This window comes from Phalacrocorax aristotelis, chromosome 19 (assembly GCF_949628215.1).
Source record: "Phalacrocorax aristotelis chromosome 19, bGulAri2.1, whole genome shotgun sequence".
NCBI lineage: Eukaryota > Metazoa > Chordata > Aves > Suliformes > Phalacrocoracidae > Phalacrocorax > Phalacrocorax aristotelis.
In genome coordinates, this window is record NC_134294.1 from 1,067,218 (window position 1) to 1,094,412 (window position 27,195).

At 63.3% G+C, this 27,195-nt stretch overlaps 2 protein-coding genes across 14 annotated transcripts; one reads left to right on the forward strand and one right to left on the reverse strand.

Annotated features, from left to right (window-relative positions):
• The first annotated feature begins 2,748 nt into the window (after positions 1–2,748).
• Positions 2,749–15,611, forward strand: PHC2 (polyhomeotic homolog 2). Of its 6 annotated transcripts, XM_075114122.1 has the most exons (17): positions 2,749–2,929; positions 3,956–4,046; positions 6,016–6,204; positions 6,316–6,474; positions 6,555–6,632; positions 6,726–6,887; positions 7,523–7,621; positions 7,704–7,917; positions 8,619–8,938; positions 9,989–10,148; positions 11,632–11,840; positions 11,962–12,090; positions 12,219–12,355; positions 12,441–12,582; positions 12,683–12,989; positions 13,078–14,309; positions 14,639–15,611. In XM_075114122.1, the coding sequence occupies exons 3-16, from the start codon at positions 6,061–6,063 to the stop codon at positions 13,230–13,232; spliced, it is 2,415 nt and encodes an 804-aa protein (XP_074970223.1). In that variant the 5' UTR covers positions 2,749–2,929; positions 3,956–4,046; positions 6,016–6,060; the 3' UTR covers positions 13,233–14,309; positions 14,639–15,611. The 6 variants fall into 6 exon arrangements, with proteins under 6 accessions (XP_074970223.1, XP_074970222.1, XP_074970225.1 ...); XM_075114121.1 differs by lacking the exon at positions 3,956–4,046; XM_075114124.1 differs by lacking the exon at positions 3,956–4,046 and having other exon boundaries at positions 6,343–6,474.
• Positions 15,301–27,195, reverse strand: ZNF362 (zinc finger protein 362). 8 transcript variants are annotated; one of them, XM_075114160.1, is made up of 10 exons: positions 27,116–27,166; positions 25,412–25,438; positions 25,220–25,304; positions 19,411–19,474; positions 19,016–19,262; positions 18,553–18,874; positions 18,233–18,457; positions 17,068–17,146; positions 16,791–16,949; positions 15,301–16,695 (listed from the first exon to the last, which is right to left on the reverse strand). In XM_075114160.1, the coding sequence occupies exons 1-10, from the start codon at positions 27,123–27,125 to the stop codon at positions 16,579–16,581; spliced, it is 1,335 nt and encodes a 444-aa protein (XP_074970261.1). In that variant the 5' UTR covers positions 27,126–27,166; the 3' UTR covers positions 15,301–16,578. The 8 variants fall into 8 exon arrangements, with proteins under 8 accessions (XP_074970261.1, XP_074970260.1, XP_074970264.1 ...); XM_075114159.1 differs by lacking the exon at positions 27,116–27,166 and adding an exon at positions 26,329–26,570; XM_075114163.1 differs by lacking the exon at positions 27,116–27,166 and adding an exon at positions 25,999–26,258.

The following is a 27,195-nucleotide window of genomic DNA, read 5'->3' on the forward strand; positions in this document are numbered from 1 at the left end:
GAGAGGGCAGCCCCTGCCCTTACAAAGCCAGGCCAGAGGGTTCGGGGGGAGCCCCAAGTGCCCGCAAGCAGGATGGACCCCCCCCCGATGCAGGTTGGGGTTGGTGGCCCCATCCCCAGTCCCCCACCCCGGGAGGCTCCTGCTGCTGCTCCCCAGGGCTGCTCCCCCCAGGTGCAAACCCTCGGGTCCCACTGCAAACCCCTGAGCCCCACATGCAAATCCTGGACTCTCCCTGCGAACCTGCAAGAACCTTTTGCAAATCCTCGAGTCCCCTTTCCAAATCCCAAGCCCCACTTGCAAACCCCCAAGTACCATTTGCAAGTTCTCAAGCCTCGCTGAGGATCTTCATGGCCCCTTTGCAAACCCACGAGTGCTGTTTGCAAATACTCAAGTCCCTTTTGCAAGTCCTCAAGCCCCATGTGCAAATCCTGGTCACAAACCCTCAAGCCTCAAGTCCTGGGTGCAAACCCTCAAGCCCCACATTCAAACCCACAAGCTCCCTTTGCAAGTCCTCGAGTCTCTGCAAATCCTCAAGCCCCACACGCAGATTCTCGAGTGCCGCATGCAATTCCTCGAGTCCCCTTTGTACACCCATGAGTCCTGTTGCAAACCCATGAGTCCCCATTGCAAATCCTTGAGTCCCTTTTGCAAATTCTTGAGTTCCCTTTGTAAACCCACAAGCTCCCTTTGCAAACCCCAGCCCCATTGCAAACTCACAAGTGCCACTGCAAATCCTCGAGTCCCAGGTGAAAACCCACAAGTCCCTTTCACAAACACGCGATTCCTGTTGCAAACCCACAAATCCCTTTTGCAAATCCACGAGCCCCCTCTGCAAATCCACAAGCCCTGCATGCAAATTCTTGAGGCCTGCTGCAAACTCTCAACTCCTGTTTGCAAATCTCAAGTCCTGCATGCAAACCCACGAGTTCCCTTTGCAAACCCATGAGTCCTGCTGCAAACCCACAAGCCCCCTTTGCAAATCCTTGAGCCCTGTTTGCAAATCCTCAAGGGCCACATGCAGATGCTCAAGTGCCACATGCAACTCCTCAAGTCCCACGTGCAAATCCTCAAGTCCCCTTTGCAAATCCCACATCCTGCTTGCAAACCCCCGAGTCCTATGTGAAAACCCACGAGTCCCCTTTGGAAACCCACAAGTCCCCATTGCAACCCTGCAAGTCCCCTTTGCAAATCCTCAACTCCCTTTTGCAAATCTTTGGGTCCTGTTTACAAATCCTCAAGCCCCATGTGCAAATACTGGAGTCCCTCTTGCAAACCCTCCAGCCCTCTTTGCAAATCCTCAAGTGCCATGTGCAAACCCACAAGCCCTGTTGAAAACCCGCAACCCCGTTGCAAACCCCCAAGGCACCCTTGCAAATTCCCAAGCCCCACTGCAAACCCCCAAGGCCCTTTTGCAAACCCCCGAGGCCCCGTTGCAAACCCTCGAGGCCCTTTTGCAAACCAAGGCCCCGCTGCAAACCCTCAAGGCCCTTTTGCAAATGCCCAAGGCCCCGTTGCAAAGCCCCAAGGCCCCGTTGCAAACCCTCGAGGCCCCGTTGCAAACCCTCGAGGCCCCGTTGCAAACCCCCAAGCCCGTTTAGGAGCAGGTATTTTTATCTTTTTTTATCTTGCACCCTGGGGTGGCGTGGCCAAGCTCATGGCATGGCCTCCCTCTCTGGCCCGGCACTGCTCTTCCTCGCCAGCCTGATTTCCAACCTGCTGCCAGTCCGAAGTCCAGCTCCTGCCTCGGTCTTGGAAAAACAGGGATGAACCCACCAGCCTCCAGCTCCACCCAGCCCCAGGGAAGTTTGGGGGTGCCCTGCTGGGCTGGGGGCTGCAGGTGTCTCTGTGGTACCCCCAGTGAAGGGGTGTTAATTAGCCCCCAGCTGATGAGGTGCAATTAACTGCCCAAATTCTGGCATCGAAAATCCCTTCCGCAAATCACGTCCCCACCGGTGGCCGTTGTCCCTGCGGTGCAGTACCTCGGGCGGGACTCGGGGTGCCACCACTCAGCAGTGGGGACACGGGGGCAGGCACAGGACCCCGCCAGCACCGCGTCCTGCCGGCACCTGCCCGGCAATGACCACCCGCAGTAGCACCCTTGGGTGGCCCCGGGCAGCGCGGGGGACACAGGGACCGGTGCCACTGCCCCCCTGGTGTGGCACCCCTCCGGTACCAGACCTGAGCACCCCGGGGTGATGCTGGGTGACCCCGGGCAGCACCGGAGACCAGTGCCACTGTCTCCCCAGTGTGGCATCCCTCCGGTACCAGCCCTGAGCACCCCAGGAGCACCCTTGGGTGACCCCAGGCAGCAGCGGGGGGACACAGGGACTGGTGCCACCACCCCTCTGGTGCAGCATCCCACCGGTAACGGCCCTGAACACCCCCAGGAGCACCCTTGGGTGACGCCGGGCAGCAGTGGGGGGACCCAAGGACCGGCGCTCCCGATCCCCCCGGTGCCCACCCCGCCGGTACCCGGCCCGGCACCCCGGGGTGACGCTGGGCGACCCCGGGCAGCCCCGGGGACCGGAGACACACACACCCACCCCCCCCCGCAGCTCCCCCCCTCCAGTACCGCCCCGGGCGCATCCGCCGGGGCTCCCCCTCCCCGTTGCCATGGTGATCCCCCTCCCCTCCCTACGTTGCCATGGCGAGCGCGAGCGGCGGCCGCCGTCGCGGCGAGCGCGGGGCGCGGTGGGCGTGTCCGGCGGGGCGGGCGGGGCGGTGGTTGGCCGTCGCGCCCCACGTGACGCGCGGAGGAATGCAAATGAGTTATGGCATCGGGCCGCCGCCGCGCCGCCGCCTGAGGGAGGAGGGAGCGGCCGCGGGCCCGGCCCCGCCGGCACCGGCACCGGCACCGGCACCGGCACCCCCCCGCCCCCCGCCTGGGCCATGGCCGCGGCCGGCGGGAGCCGCTCCGCCCGGGCCGCAGGTACCGCGCTGCCGCCGCTACCGGGCCCCGCGGCTTTGTCTGGGCCGGGCCGGGGGGGGGTGGGGGTGGCGTGAGGGGGGGGGGGGGTGTGGGGGGCTGCGCCGCGCATGCGCCCCGCGACCCGCCGTGCCTCAGTTTCCCCACCCTGGTACCCAGCGCCGCCCGTCCGGCCCGGCCCCGGCCCACCGGTGGCCGTGCGTCCCCCGCCGTGTGTCCCCCTTATGCCCATATCCTCCCCCCCCGCCGTGTGTCCCCCCCTTATAGCCCCCGTTTCCCACCCCCCCACCCGTGTTTCCCCCCAATGCGTCCCCCCCTTATAGTCCCCAATTCCCGCCCCTGCCATGTTTCCCCCCTTACAGTTCCCATTTCCCACCCCCCGACCCTTGATTCCCCCCTGCCCCGTGTGTGCCCCCCTTATATCCCCCATTTCCCACCCCTCACCTGTGGTTCTCCCCTCTCCCACCATGTGTCCCCCCTTATAGCCCCCATTTCCTGCCCCCCGCCATGTGTTCCCCCTTATAGCTCCCATTTCCTTTCCCCCCACCCATGGTTTCACCCCCCACTCATGGTCCTCCCCATCCCACCCCTCCTCATTGTGCCCCCCTTCTCATTTTGCACCCCCTTATTATCCCCCCACCCATAACCCCACCACTGACCCCCATCTCTCACACCCGACCCCCCTCTACTCTCTCCCACCCCCCACCAGTGTTTCCCCACCATCCTGCACACCCCCTCTGATTTTGCACCCCCCTCATCATTATCCCCCACCCTCCACTGTCCCACCCCGCTACTCACTATTGCACCTCACCGCCCCCATCCTATCCCACCCCCCACTATGATTTCCACACACACACCTATTATATTGCACCCCCATTTTGGGCTCAGCTCAGGGGGTCCCAGCCCCATGGCTCCCCACAGCGGCTATGGGGACCCCCCTACCCCCGGCTGTCACCCAGAGGTGCCGGAATTCTTCCCCTTTTTGGGTTTTTTTTTTGGTGGATTTAATGGTTTTGGGGGGATTTGCAGGGGTGGGAAGCGCATTTCCTGCGTCACCCACAGCTCAAAAGTGAGGTGTCCCCCTGTCTGACACCCCAAAGTCCACAGGAGTTGGGTGCAGGTGAGGACAGGGGGCATCCGACCCACGGTGGGTGGGTGGGTGGTGGGAGCTGCGGGGGGCGTCCTGTGCCGTGCTTCCCCCGGGGGGATTTTGGCTCCTGGTGGGTCCTCTGTATCAGTGACCGTGGTGGCCCCGCATCACCCCGGTGCCACGAGACTCTTCTTGGGGGAGGGGGAGGAAGGTCTGTGCCCACTCAGTGGGGGAAAGTGCTTCCCAGAATTTCCCATGGCAGATGAACGTGGGGCTGGGAAGCGTCGGGGGCCACAGGAAGCAGCGCTGGGGCCACGTGCTGCCGCCCCCATGGACACGCGCGTGTGCCCCCTGGGCCGGGGCAGCGACGTCCCCAGGGGGACACACATGCAGCCCTGGGGACGCACACAGATATGGGGACACAATCCTGCGGGCCACCGCTGGAGCTGGAGGTGGCTGGCGGGGTTGGTTGGGGTCATGCCATGGTGTGACCACTGAGGCCACCCACGGTGGCCACCGGGGCCACCCGCCATGGCCGCTGTCCATGGTCTGCAGCACCCCACGCTGCTGTCCCTGGTCCTGCCACGGCGGCGGCACCCACGGCAGGGGCACCCGGCACCCGGCAGCACAGGGGCTTGGCGGGGACGGGGCTCACGGGCTGAGGACCAGAGGTCCTTCAGGGCGCCTGGAGCCACCATGGCACTTGGCCCTCTGTCTCCATCGTCCTGTCCTTCCATCCCTCCCATCCGTCCCCTTCCTTCCACCCATTCGTCCCTCTTCTTCCTTCCTTCCGTCCAGCCTTCCCTTCGACCCTTTCCTCTGTTCCCATCCTCCTGTCCTTCCATCCCTCCTGTCTGTCCCCTTCCTTCCACCCATTTGTCTCTCTTCTTCCTTCCTTCCGTCCGGCCTTCCCTTCGACCCTTTCCTCTGTCCATCCTTCCTTCCATCCCTACGTCTCCTCTCCTACTTCGTCCGGCCTTCCTTCCATCTGTCCTTCCCTCCCTCCCTTCATCTCTTTCCGTTTGTCCAACCTTCCTCCCTCGCACCCATCCATCCTTCTGTCCATCCATCCCTCAGTCCCTCCCTTCCCTCCGTCCTTGGTCCCTGTCCTTCCATCCTTCTCCCTGTCCTTCTGTCTGTCCTTTCCCTCCTCCTGTCTGTCATTCCATCTGTCCTTCCATCCTTCCCTTCATCCCTTTCCTACTTCCATCTGTCTGTCCTTTCCTACTTCCTTCCGTCCTTCCTTCCCTCCCTTGGTCTCTGTGCTTCCTTCCATCCCTTTCCTACTTCATTCTCTCCCTGTCCTCTTTCCGTCCATCCTTCTGTCCTTCCCTCCTGTCCCTCATCCCTTTCCTACAGCCTTCCTTCCCTCATTTCCTTCTGTCCATCTGTCCTTTCATCCCTTTCCTCCTGTCTGTGCCTCTCTCTGTCCCTCCCATCTGTCCCTCTGTCCGTCCCTTCATCCCTCTTTTTCTCCCATCTGTTCTTCTGCCCGTCTGTCCCTTCATCCCTCTCCTCCTCCTGTCTGTCAGTCCTTCTGTCCGTCTGTTCCTTCACCCCTCTCCTCCCATCCATCCTTCTGTCTGTCCCTGCATCCTTACCTTCATCTCTCCCTTCCTCCTGTCCATTCCTCTGTCCATCCTTCCTTCTGTCTGTCCATCCTTTCCCCACCTCCCCTGGGACTCCTCCCACCCCACTGCTCCCTCAGCACCCAGGGCAGGATGCAGCCCCTCCCCTTCCCCCTGGGGCAGGCTGTGGAGGGGACCCCTCTTTGGGGTGGGGGGGGGGGGGGGGGGAATGCACCATGGGGCTCCCGCCACCCTTCCTCCATCCCGCCATCCTCCTCCTCCTCCATCCATACCAGGGTGACAGGGGGAGGCAGGCAGGAAGCAGCAGGCAGGGGGCTGCGACCCCCTCCAGGGCTGTGGAAGTACAGCACGACCCTGGGGAGGGCTTTGGGTGCTGCAGGGTGCCCCCTCTCACCCTTTCTCCCCCTCAGCTCTAGCCTGACCCACGGCGCCCCGTGGCGCCCCGGCAAACCACCATGGAGAACGAGCAGCCGCCGGCCCCGCCGCCCCCCAGCAGCGCCGGCGGCACCCCCGCGACGCCCAGCAGCGCCGGTGGCGCCCGCCCGCCTGCTCCCCAGATCTCTGTCTACAGCGGCATCCCCGACCGCCAGACCGTCCAGGTATGAGATTTCGGGGGGAGGTTGGACGTTGGGGGGATGGCGTCTTGGGCTTGGGGTGCAGCCCGGGGATGTGTTTGCACCCCCACACCCCCCAAACCCCCCAAAAAAAAGGTGATCCAGCAAGCGCTGCACCGGCAGCCCAACACGGCGGCGCAGTACCTGCAGCAGATGTACGCGGCGCAGCAGCAGCACCTGATGCTGCAGACGGCTGCACTCCAGCAGCAGCACCTCACCAGCGCCCAGCTCCAGAGCCTGGCCGCCGTCCAGCAGGTACGGGATGCCGCCCCGGGAACACCCATGGGTGCTGCGGGCACAGGACCGCGGGTGATGCTCGGCTCTCTCCTGCCCAGGCGAGCTTGGCAGCGAACAGGCAGAGCAGCTCTTCGGGTGGTAACGGTGCCCAGCCGGCACCGGCGCAGCAACCCACGGTGAGTCCCCGGTCCCCTGCAGCACCCGCCCCACCAGCACCCACCCACCCACCAGGTGCGACGCCCCCGCCTCGCCCTCCCGCCCCGTTACAGATCAACCTGGCGACGTCGCCAGCGGCTGCGCAGCTCCTGAACCGGGCGCAGAGCGTCGCCCCTGGGGCCTCGGGCATCGCGCAGCAGGCTGTGCTGCTGGGCAACGCCGCCTCGCCCGCCCTCACCGCCAGCCAGGCCCAGATGTACCTGCGGGCCCAGATGGTAAGGAGTGCCCTGCCCCACAGCGCTGTGGGGTGGCCGGGACTCATAGGGTGCCCATTGTCCTGCTATGGGGTGCCCATTGTCGACCTGTGGGGTGCCTGGGTCCCGCAGGGTGCCCGTTGTCCCTGTCCAGGACCCACTGGGTGCCCGTCATCCCACTGTGGGGTGGCTGGGACTCATAGGGTGCCCATTGCTCTGCTGTGGGGTGCCCAGGACCTGTGGGGTGCCTGTCATCGAGCTGTGGGGCAGCTGGGACCTGTAGGGTGCCTGCCATCCAGCTGCAGGGTGCCCATGACCCATGGGGTGCCCATCGTCCCTCTGTGGGGTGTCCAGGACCCACAGGGTGCCCGTCATCTGGCTGTGGGGCAGTGAGGACCCTATAGGGTCCCTGACCCCATAGGATGTCTATTGCTCTGCTGTGGAGTGCCCAGAGCCATGGGGTGCCCCCCACCCAGCCGGGGTGCCCCCACACCTCATAGGGGATGGACACGGGTAGGGGGGACACACGCGTCACCCCGTGCCCCACGCGTGTGCCACCCCGTAGGGACATGGGGCAGGGACACACACAGGGACACCCATGGGGGCCCCCCCCACCTCTGGGGGCCATGCACCCACTGTTTGTGCCCCTCCCCCAGCTCATCTTCACGCCCACGGGCCCTGTCAGCGCCGTCCGCCCTGAGAGCCCTGCGCCGGCACCGGCCCCGCCACCTGCCGCGCCACCTGCCACCCCCCAGGTGAGACCCCTCCGCCCCGCCTCCAGCCCCCCGCAAAATCCCGGCCCCCTCCGGGGCCCCCCCTGACCCGCTGCCGTTGCAGGTGCACGGCCTGGCCCTGCGCCCTGCCGGCCCCCACCTCCCCGCCCTGGCCATGAAGCCCCCCGGTGGCCCCCCGCCCCGGGCCGGCCCCCCTCGGGGGCCCCCGCCCGACCCCCCCGCCGAGCACCTCAAAAAAGCCGAGGGTGCCGACGCCCGTGCCCACCCCCTGGCCCGTGCCGCTGCCCCTGCCGCTGCCCACCCACTCGTCACCCCAGGTAAGGCGCTGTCTGTGGTGGGATGGGGGGGCACCCATGGGTGATGGGGGAAGTCACAGGGAGGGACCGTGGCGCTCAGGTGGAGCGTTCATTCTGAAACCTAATGATGGGCCTTCTGGTTTTCTTGCCTGTGCGTGGGAACGGTGGCCCCATATACCCACCTCAGGGGCATGTCACCCTGCCTCAGGTGCTCAGAAAGTCAGAGTGAGGTGAGCAAGGGTGGGTGCCCCCCTCAGCCGAGCAGCCTGCGGCGCGTTCACTCTGAAACCTAGTGATGGTGCGTCCTGCTTGTATTTGGGACCTGTGGGCCTGCACACCTCCGCAGGGGCCCTGTGTGGGAAGGGATGCAGCACCCGTAGGGTCCTGGGGCCCTGCGGGATGAGCCTCTGCAGTGGGGTGTGGGGGCTGGAGCACTGAGGGCATGGGTCGGGGGACCCCACAGGGTGATGGAGCCTAGGGGTGCTGTGCTGGTGCAGCTCCCAAAATGGGGGGAGCCGCCCCCTGCCGCGGGACCGCCTGAGCCCAGCCTCCTATTGCAGCAGCAGCAAGTGCTGGCACACCTGGTTGTCAGTAGGCACCAGAGTGAACAGGCGCAAGGAGCAGCCTCATGGGATGGGGTGGGGGTGGGCATGCTGGGGCTGGGGTCCATTGGGGCTAAGGTGACATGGGGGGGTCCCTGTCCCCCGTCGCTGTCCCCGCAGCCTACGCCCCGCTGCAGCCCCCCCAGTTCCTGCAGCAGCCGCCGAAGCCAATGCAGCCGCAGCAGCAGTTCGTCATCCAGCAGCAGCAGCAGCAGCTGGCGCCCCGTGGGCAGCCCCCCCCAGGCCCCCCCGCCGCCCCCCAACTCCAACCCCTGCCCCCCGCCAGTCCCGGCCCGGCCCCCCAACCCAAAGTTGGGGTCCCCCAAGGAGCGGGGGGTGAGGGCGGCCCCCCCAACGGCCACCCCGGGTGCCACGCGGCCCCCCGCAAGTTCCAGCACGCCTCGGCTGTCATCCTGCAGCTGCAGCCGGCCGGTGCCACGGTGAGGGGTGGGGAGGGCCCCCGGCGTGGGGGGGGGGCGCTGGGGCGGGGAGGGGAAGGGGTGGTTGGAGGGGCCTGATCTGTGTACATGCATGGGGGGTGTGGGGAGCTGGGGGGTGTGTGGGTGCCTGATCCCTGCACGCGTGTGCACGTGTGTATCTGACATGCACGTGGATCCCTGTGTGTGTACATGTGTCCCGGATCTGCGTGTGGATCCTTGCACGTGTGTACCAGATCTGCGCAGTTCCCTGGGCGTGCGTGTACGCGCGTGTGTGCAGGCATGTACCAGATTTGTGTGTGGATCTCTACGTGTGTGTCCGCACATGTGTGTGCGCACGTGTGTACCCGATCTGCGTGCAGGGGGTGGGTGCAGAGGTGCCTGATCCCTGCGCGGGTGCTTGATCCACACATGTCTGCATGCACACAGCTGTGCACGCTCATGCCCAAGCCACGTGTGTGCATGTGTGTGACTGGTCCATGCACGTGTGTCTGTGCCAGTTGGCCAGGTTCACATGTGTGTGCGCACGTGTGCTTAATCCATGTGTCCACACGTGCATGTGTGCACACTCAAGATGCACCCGTGCGTGTGCCAGGTCCATGTGCACAGGTTTGCCACAGGTGCGTACCTGGTCCGTGCACACGTGTGGGTGCCTTTGCCTGATCCGTGCACGTGTGCACACGTGTGCAGTTGACCTGCGCATGTGGGGGGTGCACATGCCTGACCCACGCATGTGTGGGCATGTATGCATGAGCCATGTGTCTGATCCCTGCACGTGTGTGGGCATGATCCATGTGTGTCTGCTTCTTGCACGTGTGTGTACATAGGTTTGCCTGCTCCCTGCACATGCGTGTGCGTGTGCCCCTGCTCCAGGCCCGCACATGTGTGTGTTCTGTGTGTGTTCACTCGCGCTGGATCCACACACACGTGTTCATGCGTGTACCGGACCCCTGCACACGTGCGCACGCTCAAGCTGTGCCTGTGCCCACCCTGTGCATGCGTGTGTGCCCACCTGACCCCCACCCGTGTGTGTGTCATCCCCCACCACCACAGCCCCCGCTCGGGGTCCCCGAGGGTGCCCGCCGGGACCCCCCGCCTGCCCCGAGGAGCACCGAGAGCCCGCCCGCTGCCCCGCCGCAGCCCCCTGCCCTCTCGCCGCCCGCCGTCCCCCCGGGCCCCGACACCCCCGAAGGCGAGCGGCCCCCCACGCACGGTAAGCCCCACGCCCCCCACCCACCCACCCACCCAGCCACTCGTGGAGTGCAGCTGGCTCCCCCCGCCCCCCCCCGGACATACATACAGACACAAACCCCCTGGTGAGGCGCAGCGCGGGGACGCTGAGGCGCGGGTGGGCGTGCGGGGGCCCCGCATGGGTTCCCTCAGCCCACGGGTGACACGGGGCGGGAGGGGGGGTTCGGGCAGAATGCAGGGGCCCCCCCCCCTTAACTGGGGGGGGGGGGGGGGTGTCCGCCCCGGGCGCCTCAGAGGCGTGGGCACGGAGCGGGGAGGCACAGGCAGCTGGCAGGGCCGGGCCACGCCTCCCAGCGAGGCCACGCCTCCCAGCGAGGCCACGCCCGCCGGCGGCGTGGGCGCGCGCTCGGCGGCGGCCAATCGGCGCAGTGGGCGTGCCCCGCGGCAGGCCCCGCCCTCCCCGCGCAGCCGCCGCCGCCCCGGCCCGGCCCCGCCGCCGCCGCCGCCGCCTTTGTCCCCGCTCGGCCGCTGCCGCCGCCGCCCGCCCGAGCCCGCCTTTGTCCGCGCCATGGGGCCGCCGAGCCGCTGAGCGCCGCCGGTGAGTGCGGCCCGGCCCCGCCCCCGCCCGCCCCGCGGAGCCTCGGCCTGGGCCCGGCCCGGCCCGGCCCGGCGGGGCGGCGGGCGCTGACCTCACTTCCGCATCCGCCCTCCCCCCCCGCCCCCGCCCCCGTCCCGGCGCCGCGGCCCGGGCGCAGGTAGGGGCGGGGGGAGCGGGCTCCGCCGCCGGACAAAGGTGGCGGGGCCTACCGGGGCCTAGCGAGGCCTGACCGGGCCCGCCCGGCACCGGCCGGGCCCCGCGGGGGCGGGTGAGGCTGTACTGCGGGAGGTGGGAGCTTACTGGGGTGTATCGGGCCTTACCGGAATGGATAGGGCCTTACTGGGGGAGATCGGGCCTTTCCGGGGGCGATCGGGCCTTTCTGGGGCCTTACTGGGGTGTAGTGGGGTTTTACTGGGATATACTGGGGCGTTATTGAGGCGTATTGAGGTTTTACTGGGGCGCACTGGGCGAGATCGGGTCTTTCCCGGGGATATCGGGCCTTACTGGGGTGTACTGGAGCCTTAATGGGGTGTACTGGGGGGCTCACCGAGATTTATTGAGGTTTTACTGGGGCGTACTGGGGCCTTACTGGGCACATTTGGGGGCTCTTTAGGGCCTACCGGGGTATTTGGGGGCTGGCTGGGGTCCGCCGGGGTATTTGGGGGTTAATTGGAGGGTTCGGGGGCTCTCCGGGGACTCGCGAGGGTGTATCGGGGCTTACTGGAACCCACTGGGCCGCACTGGGAGCGGCAGCAGCTGCTCCCGCCCCCCCCCCCCCGCCTTCCCCAAAGCAGCCCAGCTGTATGGTAATGGGGGCCCCAGCGTCACCGCCGGCGTCACCGCAGCCCCCGTAACCCACCGCCGTGTGTGTGTGTGTGTGTGTGTCCCCCGGCACTTCGCCCCGCAGAGCCGCCCGCCGACCGCCTTCATGCTCAGCCCCAGCCCCTGCCCAGCGTTCCCGGCATGACCTCGGGCACCGGGAGCTCTGCCTCCACCGTCGCCGGCGCTGCCCCCCACAATGGTGAGAACAAACCGCCCCAGGCCATTGTGAAACCCCAAATCCTCACCCACGTTATCGAGGGCTTCGTCATCCAGGAAGGGGCAGAACCGTTCCCGGTAACGTATCCCATCCACCCACCCCAACACCCACCTGCCGCCCCCTTATTTCGCTTTGGGGGTTCTGGGGAGGGGGGTGGGGGGCACCCACTCGTGGGGTTTTTTCCCCCCCCCCTCGCAGGTGGGGCGCTCCTCGTTGCTGGTGGGGAACCTGAAGAAGAAGTATGCGCAGGAGCTGCTGGCTGAGAAACTCCCGCAGCAGGACAACACCACCACCACCGACTCCGAAATGGAGGAACCTTATTTACAAGGTAGCGCCCGGCCCCCCCGAAACGAGTCCCTCACCAAGCTGGAGGTTGCTGGAGCTGCCCCCCCTCCCCCGGGTTTTTTTGGGGGTTCCCCCACCCCACGGCTGAGCTGGTTGTGTTTCTCTCTCTGGGCGTCCCTCCGCGCCCCCCAGAATCCAAAGAGGAGGGGAACCCCCCCAAACTGAAATGCGAGCTCTGCGGCCGCGTCGACTTCGCTTACAAGTTCAAGCGCTCCAAGCGCTTCTGCTCCATGGCTTGTGCCAAGAGGTAAGACCCCTGCCCCCCAAAATCCACCCCCCGCAGCGGGATCTGGGCCCCCATCCCTCACCACCAACAACCCCCCACCCCGCAGGTACAACGTGGGCTGCACGAAGCGGGTGGGTTTGTTCCACCCCGATCGCAGCAAACTGCAAAAACCCGGCGGCCCCCCCCACGGCCGCCGCCGCACCTGCAAGGGGACGTTGCCCACCCTCAGCAAAGACGCCAAGAAGCAGGTGAGGGCAGGGGACAGGCAGGATTCGTCCCCAAATTCGGGGGGAGGGGGCGGTGACGCGCACGGGTGGGCTCTGAGGCCGGCGCCGCTCCGTCCCGCAGCCGCCGGTTTCTCTCCCGCCGGGTTCGGTGCCTCTTTCCGTGACGGCGTCGTTGCAGCTCAACCACAGCCAAGAAGATTCGAGTCGTTGTTCGGATAATTCGAGCTACGAGGAACCGCTCTCCCCCATCTCGGCCAGTTCCTCCACGTCCCGCCGGCGGCAGGGCGAGCGCGACCTGGAGCTGCGCGAGATGGAGCTGCCCGACGTCCACGTCCGCGACCTGGCGAGCATCGGCCATCGCTTCCTGCCCAGCGAGCCCAGCAAGTGGAACGTGGAGGACGTCTACGAGTTCATCCGCTCGCTGCCGGGTGAGGAATAGTCGTTCAGGGGGACGGGCTCCCCTCAAACGTGTTTTGGGGGGGTTTGCTGAGCGTGGGCTCCCCCCGCTCCCTGTAGGCTGCCAGGAGATCGCCGAGGAGTTCCGGGCGCAGGAGATCGACGGGCAGGCGCTGCTGCTGCTCAAGGAGGATCATCTCATGAGCACCATGAACATCAAACTGGGGCCGGCCCTCAAGATCTACGCCCGCATCAGCATGCTCAAGGACTCCTAGAGCCGGTTGGGCGGGGGGGTGGCAGGGGGGGCACCCGTGGGACCCCCCCAAACCCCTGCCCGGCCATGGGGAGGGGGCTGCGGGGCGGGGGAAGCCATTTGTGAGCACAACCCAGCCCCGGGGCAGCCCCCCCCGTCGCCCCCAGGGGTGTGTATATAGCCCGTAGCTATAGCGTCCCCCTGTAGGGGGGGGTCACCCCCCTTCTCCGGCAGGGAGGGGGTGTCCCCGCGTCTCCCCCACGTGTGTCCCCCCCCCTTCCCCAAAACGGCAGGGCGAAGCAGGATGATTGCCTTAACGTGTGCCCCCCCCCAGCCCCAAACCAGGACTCGGGCCATCGGCCCTGGGGGGGGCGGCAGGGGGGTGCCTGGGTGTGGAGGAGACATCACCCCCCCCCGTGATGGGGCTGGTTTGGGGGCACCTTAGTGGAGGATGGTGGTGGCGGGGGGCCCCCCCGGGCAGGTAAGGACCCCCACACACCTCCCCCTGGCCACTGCGGTCTTTTTAAGAAAAGAAAAGGAAAAGATAAAAAAAAAAGAGGAAAAAAAACCCAAACCACACGGCCTGTCCCCCACCCCCTTTTTTTCCTGGTTTTTTTTTGTTTTGTTTTGTTTTGTTTTTAATAAACACTGAGGAAAAAAACACTCGGGGCCCCCCAGGTTTCCTCCCCCCTCGCGATTCCTTCCCAGGTAAACTGAGGCGTGCTGTGGGGCCATCCCTAAGTGCTACCGAGGGCAGTGGGGACGGGGCTGGTGTCACCTCCCTGGTGCCTGTGTGACCCTGGGGGGGGTCCTGCTGTCCCCCAGGTCAGGGGTGGGGGGCTGAGGGGTGCGCCCCACCCCCCAGGAGCCCACAGTGGAGGTGGGAACCCCCCCACCTGAGGAGTGACCCTGAAACCTCAGCGCTGGGGGACGCGGGGCCCCAAGGTATGTGAGGAGGGGCCAGGGGACATGAGGGGACACCTGCTGGTGGGGCGGGGGGCTGTGGTGGGGTGTCCCCAGGGCTGGGGGCCATAGTGAGGCATCCCCAGACCCCGTTCCTGTGGTGACACATCCTGGAGCTGGTGTCCGTGGTGGTGGGGTGTCCCCAGAGGTGGGGGCCCTGGTGGCCCTGGTGGCAGGATGTCCCCAGTGCTGGTGCGCCCGGTGGCAGGATGTCCCCAGCGCTGGTGCGCCCGGTGGCAGGATGTCCCCAGCGCTGGTGCGCCCGGTGGCAGGATATCCCCAGCACTGGTGGCCCTGGTGGTGAGATGTCCCCAGCGCTGGTGGGCCTGGTGGCAGGATGTCCCCAGCGCTGGTGGGCCTGGTGGCGAGATGTCCCCAGCGCTGGTGGGCCCGGCGGCAGGATGTCCCCAGCGCTGGTGGGCCTGGTGGTGAGATGTCCCCAGCGCTGGTGGCCCTGGTGGCGAGATGTCCCCAGCGCTGGTGGGCCCGGCGGCAGGATGTCCCCAGGGCTGGTTCCTGTGGTGGTGACGCGTCCTTGGAGCTGCTGCCAGTGGCGGGGTGTCCCCAGAGCTGGTGACAGATCCCTGGAGCTGGTGCCCGGGGTGGGGAGGTGTCCCCAGGGGGGGTGGCCATGGTGGGGTGTCCCCAGAGCCAGTGCCCCGCTGGACCCCAGGGGCGGCCCCCCACCCCAGGCCGTCACCCCCAGCCACGGGGCCAGGCCCTCCTGCCCCCACCCCAGACCCTGGGGACCCCCGGCCCCCCCCCGCAGCCCCTGGCTCACCGCCACCGCTTCCATTTCTAGGCTGAATTTTGGGTGTTGGTTTTTTTTTTCCACAACAAACACAAACAAAATGTATTAATTTTTTTTTTTGTCGTTGTTCTGGTTTATTCTTCAGGTTTTTTTGTAAATTTTTTCGGGGGTTTTTTTTTTTGGGTTTGTTTTTTTTTTTTTTTTTCTGGAAACGGGCGCCGGTTTTGGGGGGGTTTCGCTCCTTTTCAACAACCGCGAACGCTCCCGGCGAGGCCGCGGTTCCCCCCCCCCGCCGGCTCCTCCATGAGCCACAATGCAAGACAGCGGGGGGGGGGGGGAAGGGCTTATTTTTTTTGTTCTTTTCTCTTCTTTTCTCTTTTTTTTTTCATTTTTTTCTCCTTTTTTAATAAGGTAAGAACTAGCTCTAGGGACGCGTGGCCTGGATTTCCATCGAGGAAAATAAAAAAAGCCCCAAAACGAGGCGGGGGGGGGGGGGCAAGGAGGGGCGTTAAGTGTATAAGAGGCGTATTTACACAGTATTAACATGCTGACAAAAAAGATTACAATATTGAGTATCGTACAACATCGAGGGGGGGGGGGCGAGGGAGCGGGGGGAAATAAAAAATAACGGGGAGGGGTTAAAAATTAATAAACAAGGTAAATAAAACACCCTGGCGAAAAAAAAAACCAAAATAAACAATGAGTTAAGGCTTAAAAAGTGTATAAAAAAATAACGCAGTTAATATCCAAAACCGGAACCAAAGAGTACAGAATATAGATGAGTTTTTCTCTCTCTCGTCGCGCTCGGCGGGGGCGCGCCCCCCCCGGCTCTATACACGGGTTTATGTACAGGCACAAGGCAAAGCGATTTAACCCCCGCCCCAGACGGATTTTTGGGGGGGGGCATCCTCGGAATTAAGGGGGGGGGTGTCGGATCCAGCCCCGGAGGGACGCGGCTCTGCCCGCCGGCTTCGCCCCCAAAAGGGACCGCCAAAAAAAATAATTAAAAAAAAAAAAAAAATCGAACAAAAAAACCAACAAACCCCGCCAAAAAATGGTTAAAAATAAACCCCAACTGTCCCCTGGGAGGTGGCGGCCGCCGCGGCCCCCAGCCCGAGTCCCGTCTGCTCCCGCCAGAGAGTCCGTGGGGGGGAGGCGGCAGCAGGACACACACCACCACCCCCCCCCCCCCCGCTTTGTTTTCTCCATCCACGGTTCGTTTTGGGTCGTATTTCTGGTTTTTAGCAGCACCAAGTTCTTGGCCAATAAATATATATATATATTTGTATCCAAAAAGTGAGGGGGGGCGGGGGCAGGGACTTGCGGGGGGAGGAAAAAGCTCCCCTCCCCCCACTGCCCCCCGCCTTCCCCCACCCCCCCAAAAAAACAAAAAAAAAACCAAACCGCAGAGATTCAAAGTGCTCTGAAACCGTCTTTGGATGTCACCAAACCTGCGGGGACCCGGAGCGGGGAGCGGGGGGGGACACGGCCCCGGGGCACGTCCCGCAGGGCTCCCGGCCAGCGCTGGGGTGCTGCGGGTGGGTTTGCTTCCTCCTCCTCCTCCTCCTCCTTTTCCTCCGTGCGGGGTTGGGGGGCGCGCGTGTGTGGTCCCCCTCCCCGTCCCAGCTCCCCGCTGCCGAAGGCGTCCCCCCGCTTAGATGAGGGAGATCCGTACGGGAATGCCGGGCGACTCCGTCCGCTGCGGCGAGTGCTGGCTGACGAGGTGCTCCACCACGGTGTGTTTGGACATGTGCTTCATCAGATAGGTCTCCTGCGGGGGCGGGGGGGGGAAGGTGAGTGGGTCCAGAGGGTGGGTTTTGGGGTGAGGGGGGTGGTTTTCGGGGTGGGGGCCCCCCCCCAGCTCACCGAGGTATAGGCGCGGCCGCACATGCTGCAGCAGTAGGCCTTGGCGTGCTTGATGGCGTGAGCCGAGAGGTGGATCTGCAGCGAGGCCGAGTCCGTGTACGCCCGGTAGCAGTTGGGGCACTTGTAGGGCTTGTCCTTGTTGTGCTGTCGCTGGTGAGACTGCGAAATGGCGGCGGGGAGACGGGGGGGTTACGGCCGGCGCCCCGCCCCGCCCCGCCCCGCCCCGCGGGGTGCGGGGCTCCTCTCCCGCCGCCCCCCGGCACCCCCCGGCGCTGACCTGGAGGTTGGAGAGTTGCGTGAAGGCCTTTTCGCAGCCGGGGTGCGGGCACTTGTAGGGTCTGTCGCCGGTGTGGATCCTGCGGAGGGCGGGCGGAGGTCAGGTCGCGGCCCGTGTCCCCACGCGGAGGGGGCGCGCGGGGAGGGGGCCGTGGCGTCGGCGCCTCGCTGGGACGGGGGCAAAGTGCCCCGGGGGGGGTGGGCGGGGGCAAGGGGGTGGCCCGGGGCCGAGACGGGGCTCAGCTCCAGGCTGGGCAGGAGGCCTGGAGGTGATGAGCCCATGGGGACGATGAAGGTGGAGATGGTGAGCGTGGGAGGATGATGAAGGTGGAGATGGTGAGTGTGGTGGGGGTGATGAGCTTGGGAGGATGATGAAGGTGGTGGAGATGATGGGCATAGTGGGGATGACGAAGGCAGTGGGGATGATTAGCGTGGTGGGATGAAGAAGGTGGTAGGAACGATGAGCGCAGTGGAGATGGATGAGCGTGGTGGGGACAATGAAGGTGGTGGAGATAAGCATAGTGGGGATGAAGAAGATGGTGGAAACCATGATTGCGGTGGGGTTTATGAAGATGGAGATGATGAGCTTGGGGGGATGATGGTGGAGATTATGGGTGTGGTGGGGATGATGGGAGATGGTGGAAATCATGATCGTTGATGAAGTTGGTGGGGACTATGAAGGTGGTGGAGATGATGGAGATGATGAAGGCAGAAGGGACTATAAGCATGGTTGGGATGAAGAAGGAGGTGGGCACAATGAGCACAGTGGAGATGGATGAGTGTGGTGGGGATGATGAAGGTGGTGGAGATGAGGGTGGTGGGGATGATGAAGGCAGCAGGTACAATAAGCATGGTGAGGACGGATGAGCACGTTGGGGACAATGAATGTGGTGGAGATGATGAAGGTGGCAGAGATGGCTTGGTGTGGTGGGGATGGATGAGCATGGTCAGGATGAAGAAAGCGGTGGGGACAATGAGCATGGTGGGGACAGAGGAGCGTGGCAGGGATGAAGGAGGTGGTGGGGACAACGAGCGTGGTGGGGACAACATGCATGGCACGAGAGATGCTGGGTGCACGCCCCACCACCCCCTAAGGGCAGACAGGGCCGAAGGGCCCCCCCAGCCTCCCGGGCCCCCCCAGCCCCGCGGGGTCGCCGCGCCCCCACCTGGTGTGCTGCTGGAGGTGGGACAGCTGGCGGAAGGACTTCTCGCAGTAGGAGCAGTGGTAGGGTTTGACGCCCAGGTGGATGCGCAGGTGCTGGGCCAGGTAGGAGGCGTTGGCGAAGGATTTGGAGCAATGGGGGCACTTGTGGGGCTTGGCCTCTGTGTGCGACTTGGAGTGGATCTGCATCTCCGACTTGGTGAAGAACGTCAAGGGGCAGACCTTACACCTGGAGGGGCGGGAGAACCCCGCAGGGACCGGGCTGGGGCGGGGGGGGCACCCCACCGTCACCCCGGCCCCCCGCACGGGCGGGTGGGTGCCTACCTGTACGTCTTCCCCTCTTTGGCGGTCTCCCCCGAGGCCAGGATGGGATAGGGGACCACCAGGACCGGCGGGCCCGAGGGATTTTCCGCCTTGATCTTCTTCCGGCCCCGTTCCGCCTTGGGTGCCCCCAGCAAGCCGTGGCCCTGGATTGTCTTTATGGAGTCGAGGAGGGGGGGGCTGGTGATTCCTGAGATTAGGGTGGGCGAGGAGGCGATGAGGCGGCTCTGGCTGGTGGAGGTGGGAGTCGAAGGGGTGGTGGTCCCCGTCCCCGTGCTGGATTCGGAGGTGCTGACTGCTGGCGCGCGGGAAGCCAGCCCCAACCCTGGCAGGCAAAGAGAGGGGGGCGTTGGTGTGCGTGGGGGTCCACCCTCCCTCCCCTCTTCTCTCACAGCAGAGTCCCAAACTGGGAGGGATCCCTTCCCAAAATCTGCTGGGAGCCGCTAACCCGTCCCCCCAGCAGTACCTGTGACGGTGCTGGTGGCCGGTCGGGCATGCAGGGCCACGTCGGGCTGGGGGACAGCTTGAGGGTGGAGACCCGGGACCTGCTGCAGTTTGGGGAGGGACATGATGGACTGGCTGCTTTCGGCGGGCGAGGGGGGCACCAGGAGGGGTTGCTGGGAGGCCACAGAGGTGGGGGGCAAGTGAGGGGGTCGGATCTTCTCCGCCATCAACTGCTCTTTGATTTTGTTGATCAGGACCAGGTTGTCCAGCTGGTGGGCAGAAGGGAGAAGAAGGCAGAGAGGAGGGTCAGTGGTGGAGGAGGCCTGGGACCCTCAGCCTTCCCCCTGGGCATCCCCCATGTCTGTCTGTCCTCCCTCCTCCCCAAAATCCCGCTGTCCTGGTGGCGGGGGGTCCTACCTGGCTGGGCATGGTGGGGGGGGGCGGCCAGAAGTAGGGGTTGTTGAAACGAGGCTCCGCCATCCTGTGGGGAGAGAGGGGGCGGGTTACGGGGTGGCACCAGCTGCCGCACGGACACCCCCCTCCCGCCTCCCCTGGGGGCTGGAACCCCACCGCCACCAACCCCACCCAAAAAGCAACACCCAGGCTCCAAAAGAGGGCAGGGAGCAGGCAGGGAGCAGGCAGGGCTAGGGACCCCCCGAGCATCTTCCCAGCTGGAAACTCCTGCAGGATCAGGGTGATGCCGAGCACCCTCCCGGCCCCTCGAAGGCCCCAAAACGCCAGTGAGCGCACAAGGACACAATCTGGCAATGGTCGGGGGGGTGAGAATTTGGGGACACACCCCCCCAAATCTCCCAATCCCCACAGGTATCTGCGCTGCTCTTCCGGTATCTCCAGGAGGGATTACAGAGGCGGACAGGATGCTGCTGCAGGAGCGAGGGCCAGCACAGCGGCGGCACATCGAACCCAAAGCCAACCCCAGCTGAATTCCATCCCCCCACTCAAAAAAAAGCCACCCCTGATCCAAAGCAAAGCAACCTGCGACATCCGCGAGCAGCTCAGCAGGAAAACCCAGCTGCAGCGGGGCTAGGAGATTTATAGAGACGCTTAAAACACGTCGAGAAAATTATTTCTAAATCCATCTTCGGGTAATAGAAAACATCTGAAAGGGGGACGGCGAGCAAACACCACCGGCGTAACGGCCCAGCGTGAACAGGCATCGCCATGCCAGCAAACCTCGATGCAGGGGGGGTTTAAGGATAAAGTGGGTAAGGGACCCTCGTGGAACGTATCGGAGAGGTCCCCAAGGAGCAACGTCTGTGATATAAACCACACCATGGCCAGGACCCCCGGAGAAACTAGGTCGGCACCTTCGGCAAAGCGGGTCCCCGAAAGCCTGCGGGGTGGCGGGATTGGGGGGCGAGGTGCCTCCAGCAGAGCACTGGCAGCTGGGGAAACTGAGCCACAGCTCACGGCTGCACGGACCAGGACGCGGCCCCGCGCCTGCCGGGGGGGCACCCCCCTGCGAACGGCGCCGGCGCCGCTGCTGTCCACGAGCATGAGCATCCCTGCTCCAGCAAAACGAGCGCCCTGGGGCTGGGACTGGGGCTGGGACGGGTGATGAGCCTTCCTCCTCCTCATCGCGCTCGCTCGCTGCCCCTCGGTGTAAATCAGAGCCCGAGCTCTCCGTAGGCAGGTGGGCAGCACCCAGCGAAAAGCGGGTCCTGGTCCCACCAGGGACTTCGCACGCATACGGCCGCCCCAGCCTGAGAAAGCCGCCGCTGGGCCCCTCCAGGCTTGTTTTTTGGAGGGAAACTGAGGCAGGGAGGAGGGAACGGCCAGACCCCCGCAGTACAGAGCAGCACAGCGTGGGACAAGGCGCATTTTGGGGCGACTCAGACCTACACGCCAGCGGCTGTCGGCAGCACCCAGGAACGGGAGCCATTTCATGTGGCAGACCCCAACGCTGCAGCCAGGCCGGGAGACCACCAGGCACCGAGCATCCCAACCGGCTTCGGAAATTCCCCTTCCCTGCCTGGAACTGCTCCATGCACCAAATTTTAGGCTTTTTCAAGTGAAAGCAGACCCGGATTCTCGCGATATCCCCAGGCAGAATTGTTTTTCCCGTTTTCTCTCAATCTGCCATATTTACCCATCTCCGTGGTGCAGGCAGGCGAAAAGCAGAGCCGGGAGCCCCGCTCTGTGCAGAAAGGGAAATCGCTGGGGCTGTTAAATGCACTTTCCCGTACACGTACACAACCGCCACCGGCTATTTTATATAGATGATGTATGTGCCCGCACGCCGCCCACGCTGCGCATTTACCCACCAGCTCCGCGTCCGGAGGATTGCTGGGGACGATGAGCGCGGGATGGGGGACAGCGGGGTGACGGCACGAGGGGCCGGCGGACGGGGAGCCGTGGCCGAAAGAGGAGGTCGCGGCAGGGAAAAGCCCTTGTGACGGAGACGGGCAGGGAAGCGAGGAGCGGGGTGGGTGGAGGGGCGCAGGCAGGAGGGCTCTGGGTCCCCCCCAACGCGGCCAAGCACCCCAGCACGAACCCCACTGTCGCGGCTCGGCCAGCAGCAGCCCCGTGGCGTGGGAAAACAGGAAGCCGGAGCTATGATTAGAAAAGGGTTTTTTGGAGCTGCTCCCCCGTCACAGCAGGTGCCCTGCGACCTCCGTCCTTCCCGTCTGTCTGTCCGTCCATCCATCCGTCCTCCCTGTCCCGACAATCTGCCAGGCTCCGCCGGAGCCATCGGTGGCACCAAGAAGGATCGAAACCGCCGGCGCAGCTCCCAAAGCATCGCGGGGACACGGCACGAAGCGCTACAGACAGTCCCAGGACCCCTCGTGCAAAGCTGGAGGTGGGGGTTGGCAAAGGCACAACGCGCATTTTGAGGAGAAAAGTGCAAACATTGCGTGTATCCCCCCCGCCTCCACTTGAGGAGGTCTTATTAAATTAAATTAATCATGAATTATTTGCAAAACCACCACACTTGGAGCTTGACGAACCTGCCTGGAATAAAGAGGGAAGAAATGGCTGGCGTGCCAAAAATGAGTGAAAAAAAAAAAAAATCCCTGTTCCTGTCCCGATTTAATGTTATAAATCATGCGGTATTTCATCAGGAGCGGAGGGAGCGGCTTCCCCCTCTCCCAGGGCTGGGATGGCTGGGGGAGGGAGCGGGAGGGGATATAAAGCAGATGGAAAAAAAAAAAAATATATATATATATAAAAACTCCCTTTTTCTATATTCTCAGCTAACTATGAAAAATGGAAGCTGACATGCAGCAAAGAAAAAAAAAAAAAAGGAAGAAAATCCATTAAAATGGAAATTATGAAGGGTGGGGAATGCTGCAGCACATCCCCCCCGGCTGCGCGGGACCCGGCTGTGCGGGACCTGGCTCTGCGGGACCCGGCTCTGGGGGCACGGGAGGCGTGTTAGGGCTCTCCGTGACCCCAGTTTTTGGCTGGGCAGGGGGAAACACCCCCGCCCCACGCGGTAAGGGCTCTCCAGCGGTGCGGGGGTCCTGCATCCAGTGGGAGAGCCCCTGGCATCCCCGACGGGCACCAGATTTGGCCAACTCCTACCGAGGGGACGCCGATGGTTGTCCCAGGGGACGCAGGTAGGTGCAAAAAGCATCGCGGCCGCCTGAGCAGGCAGAGCCGGAGGAAAGGGATGTCGGAAGAGCTAGCGGGAGGATGCACGGAGCCCCAGAAACAGGGTCCGAACCCCGAATTCCCACAGAACGGCGCAGTACCCGGCATCGCCACTCAACCGGGCGAAGGGGGGAAGTGGCAGCATCTCGGGCGACCCTAAAAAGACACAAAAATCATCACCTCCGCACCCACGGGGAAGGAAGAGAGCGTGAGAAGCCGGCAAGCTGGGGCAAGGGGGGATGCCATGGGGGAAAGGGGTGCGGCGGCGGCAGCGAGGGGGTCGGCGGTGGCGAGATATGGTCGGACGCCGGTGTTTTGGTACTCACAGGCTGGCCTCAGAAGCCAGGTGGCCGCAGCTGCCTGGGGAGACGTGTCGATGAGGCTCCAGATTGATGGGAGGTAGATGATGGCACGGGTGGGCACGAGCTCACTAGAGCCTTCCAACTTCCTACCCAACTGCCGCTAAGTCAAGCTACAGTTCTCTAGGGAACGCCTCTACCTTGGCAGCCCTCTCTGTCTCGCCTTCGCTGAAATAAAAAGAAACAAGAGATTTCTTTTCACGGCACTGCCGAGAGAAAAGGGGCAGCTCCCGGGTACCGGCAACCCTGAGGACAGCAAGCGATTACCGACCCGGTACAGCCGGCAAACAGGGGGCTGGGAGGCAAGGGGAGGGATTTGGGGTGACCGGAGCAGCGGTCGGAGTGTCTAAACATGCCCTCAGCCGAGTGAGAAGCCGAGCCCTCAGTGTCCCCAACCGCAGCATCCTGTCCCCGAGGGTCCCGGCAACAGCATTGGGGCAGAGATTCCCCCCACCAAGCGGCGAGCGCAGGAAAGCCGGCGGCGGCCCAAGACGGCGCGGCAGGTGAGAGCCAAGCGGGGTGAGGTCCCCTGTGTCTGTCCCCCCACCCCAAATCCCAGCACGCCCTCACCACTGTGGGACAGACAAGGGACTGTGATGTTGGAGTATCCATCCCCCTGCCACCTCCCATGGCTGGGCGAGGGCAGAACCCGGCTCTGCCCTCCACTGTGCCTCAGTTTCCCCCAAAACACGAGGCCACAGCCCCTCTTCCCCCCAATACGGACAGGCTTCCTACCACGTGCAAGCAGGATTTGGCCAGAGCAGGAGGATTTTCCAAGGGAAAGTGAGTGCCCCTCCGCAAAAAAAATCCATCTCAGAGCCGCCAGGGTGGGAAGCAGCATCCGGCACCGTCCCGCTTCCATCCTCGGGGAGCCCGCACCCCTGCCCGCCCGGATTGTCCCCATCCAGGAGGGGTTTACCCCAAAGCAGAGGTGGCAGAAGGCAGGCGAGGCCGGGGAAGCAGAAACGACAGGCGAGACCCGAAACCCCCATTGCTCGGGGAGGGGGGGCCGACCGCGCGCCAGAAGAATTCACCCAAGATGGAACCAATTAAACCCCACGTTTCCGCCCCCCGAAGGGCCGTTAACTGGTGTTTCTCCTTCAGATTTTCAGCAAAACCAACACAAAATGAGCCCCGTCATAAAGGCCATCCTGGTGTGGGGGTCCCTGCATGGGAAAGCGGGTGCACGGGCACAGGGACAAGGAGCCAAGCACCGGCGCGAAGCAAAAGGGGAGGCAAAGCCACACTGGGGACCACCGTGGTGTGTCCCCCACCCCCGGGTCAAAGGAGCGGGGAACCGGGGAGGCACTGCTCCCAAAAGATGGGGGCCGAGGCGGCACAACCCCAAATCCTCGGGGTGTAAACGCCGTCCGTCCATCCCATCGCTGACGGGACCCACCGAAGGGGACACGGGGACAACCCACAGGGGAACCCGGCACCCGCGGGGTGACACTCGCGCCAAACACGGGGCCCACATCCCCCCCAAAACACACCACTCCCCAGCACTGGGGGGGATTCCCTGCTTCCCCAGACCCCCAAATACATCCACCCTCCCCTAAAAGAGACCAGCCGGGCACCCGTACGGCAAAGCCGGCGCCTGCAAACCAGCCAGTTCGGGGTGGGGGGCAGCTGGCCCCACCACGGCAGCGAGTGGGGGTCTGGAGAGCACCCATGGGTGATGCTGATGGGACCACCGCAGCGGGGCGGCAGGCGCGGAAACCGAGGCACGGGCAGCTTAGCAGGGCTTCGCCCCGAGGAGGCAGCAAGAGCGCAACCGAATCCAACATGCACTTGTTGTGACACCGCACCCGCCGACCGAAAATCCACATTTTTTAAGGGAAAAAATAAAAATAACGGGGCGGGGGAGGGGGTCAAGGGAGAAAACAATTATTTCACAAATACACATACACATATCTTAAAATGGAAATTTCAAGCGGTGACACTTACACCATGAGCAGGGTCCCCTCTGCCACCGGATCTGTTCCCCTCCCCACAGGGGGGGTGGGCAGGTGGCCCCCCACACCCCCCAAAATCCCCTGGGGAGGGCCAAAACCTGCCCCCGCTTATACACAAATATATCTATGCACATGATAACACATCCATTATTATGTGCATATATATATTATTTTTAGATGCATATATATAATTACGCACATACACATTCTTATGCACATATACATTATTGTACGATGTAAATATACATATACAGGGTTATTTTTCCCCGGTCCCCTCAATAAAGCCGGCATGCCCACCTCTGCGAGTACTGGCGTTGCTTCCCCTTATCCGCGTCCATCTCCAGCTCTAGCTGAGACCGGGTGCTGCACGCGGGGCGTTTTTCTACGGGGGGACAAGGAGGACAACTTCACACACCCCGAACCCACCGCCAGCCCCCGGCACGCGAGATCCCAGAGCAGAGGAACAAAAGCGAAGCGGCTCCGACCTACCCGACCCGTGGGAACGTGGGGTTTTTCCTGAAAATAGAGAGAAAAAAAAAAAAAAAAAGAAAAAAAAAAGAAATTTTTTTTTTTTTTCTTTTTTTTTAGCTCAGCTCACCCCGAAGCTGCCTGCGAAGCTGAAGGATGGGGAGCTGGCTGGAAAATTGGGGTTGAAATCCATCCCCTCGCCCTGGACCCTCCGCCTCTCGGCAAACTGCACGCCGGGAGGGACCAAAAACTTTTTTACCTCTCCGCTAAAATATCACTTTATAATCTCAAACGGCCTCGGGCTCGAAGCCGCTATCGCCCGCTCCATCCTCCCCGGATTAAAAAACCCGGCCGATGTCCGAAGGACCGCGGGGCTGGGGGTGGGGAGGGGGGAAACCAAGGAGCATCCTCCGACCTTGCAGGGTATTTGCTGGAGAAAAAGAAATAAAATCAGCAATATAATCATCCCTGGGTTAAAACGCATCTTCGTCCGCCTTCGCCGCGGCCACGCCGGCTCTAAGCTCCCCCCCGGGCCCCCGACGTGGCCGGGAGATTATGGATGTATAAATAGTATATGGCTAAATATACGTCCAGGCAGACAGACAGACCTCTCTAAGCACCGCCACGGAAATTTGGGTCCCTCGCTAAGGCTGCCGCATTCCTGCCAAAGCGCGATGCAAAAATATTCCCCCGTTAGACCTTCCAGCCAGCGAGACCACTTTCTAGACAAAACCGGTTAATGCGGAAAGAGAGGAAAGGAAGAAAAGGGGGGGGACGGGACATGAAAAAAGGAATAAAAATTATACTGGTAATAATAATAATAATAACCAGCCCCCCCCCCGCTTCTTCCGCCACCCCCGTGTAAGAAAAAAAAAAGCCACGAATAAATAAAAAAGCAAACACCCCCCCAATCATGCAACATCCACAAAAATAGGTACGTTCAGCTGCAATTAACTTTTCCATTAGACCATCCAGAGGGAGAGAAAAAGAGAAAATCCAGCAAAATGGGTATTTTCCTGGATGTCCCCCCCTTTTTCCCCCCTTTCCTCCCCCCCTTTTCCTTCTTCTTCTTCCTTGGTGAAGGGGGGGGTAAAAATCAAATAATATTAATTAAAAAAAAAAAAAGAGGTGGAAAAAGGCGAAGTTTGGCGTTAAGTGAAGTTGAAATCCTCGACCTGGGAGGGGAGATGGGGGGGGGGGTGGCCTTTTTTTTTTTTTCTTTTTTTTTTTTTTTTTTCAGACAAAAAGGCCGGGGGATGGGGATGGAGGGGGGGGCTGGGGGGGGGGGGGGGTTGGCCCGGCCGGGAGCTTCCCCCCCCCTTCATCCGCCGCCTCTCCCACATTCTCAGACGGTTTTATTAAAATTCGCAGACAAAAGGAAAACAAAAATGGCAGCCCCGGCTTATTTTTAAAACGCTAGGACGGGGACGCCATATTCTGCAGATCTGCGAGGAGGGGAAAGAGGGGGGGGTGAGGGGAAAAAAATGTAAAAAAAAATATAATAAAAATATTTTAAATTAACAATAAAAAAAGCCAAACGCAGCGCGGGGGGGGGGGGGTGTAGGGCCGCCCCCCCCGCTCGTACCGGGGTGGGGGGGGGGGGGCTGGGGGGGAGGTGTTTGGGAGGGATGGATTGGGGGGGGAAGGGGGAGGAAGGGAAGAGGGAAGGAAAAAGAAAAAAAAAGGGGGGGGGGGAAGGAGAAAAAAAAAAGACACTTCCTATACCAACAGCCATGCTGCCCCCGCCGCGTCCCGCCGGCTCCGCCGCACGGAGGAAGATGGGCGCCCCGCGCCGCCCGCCCGCC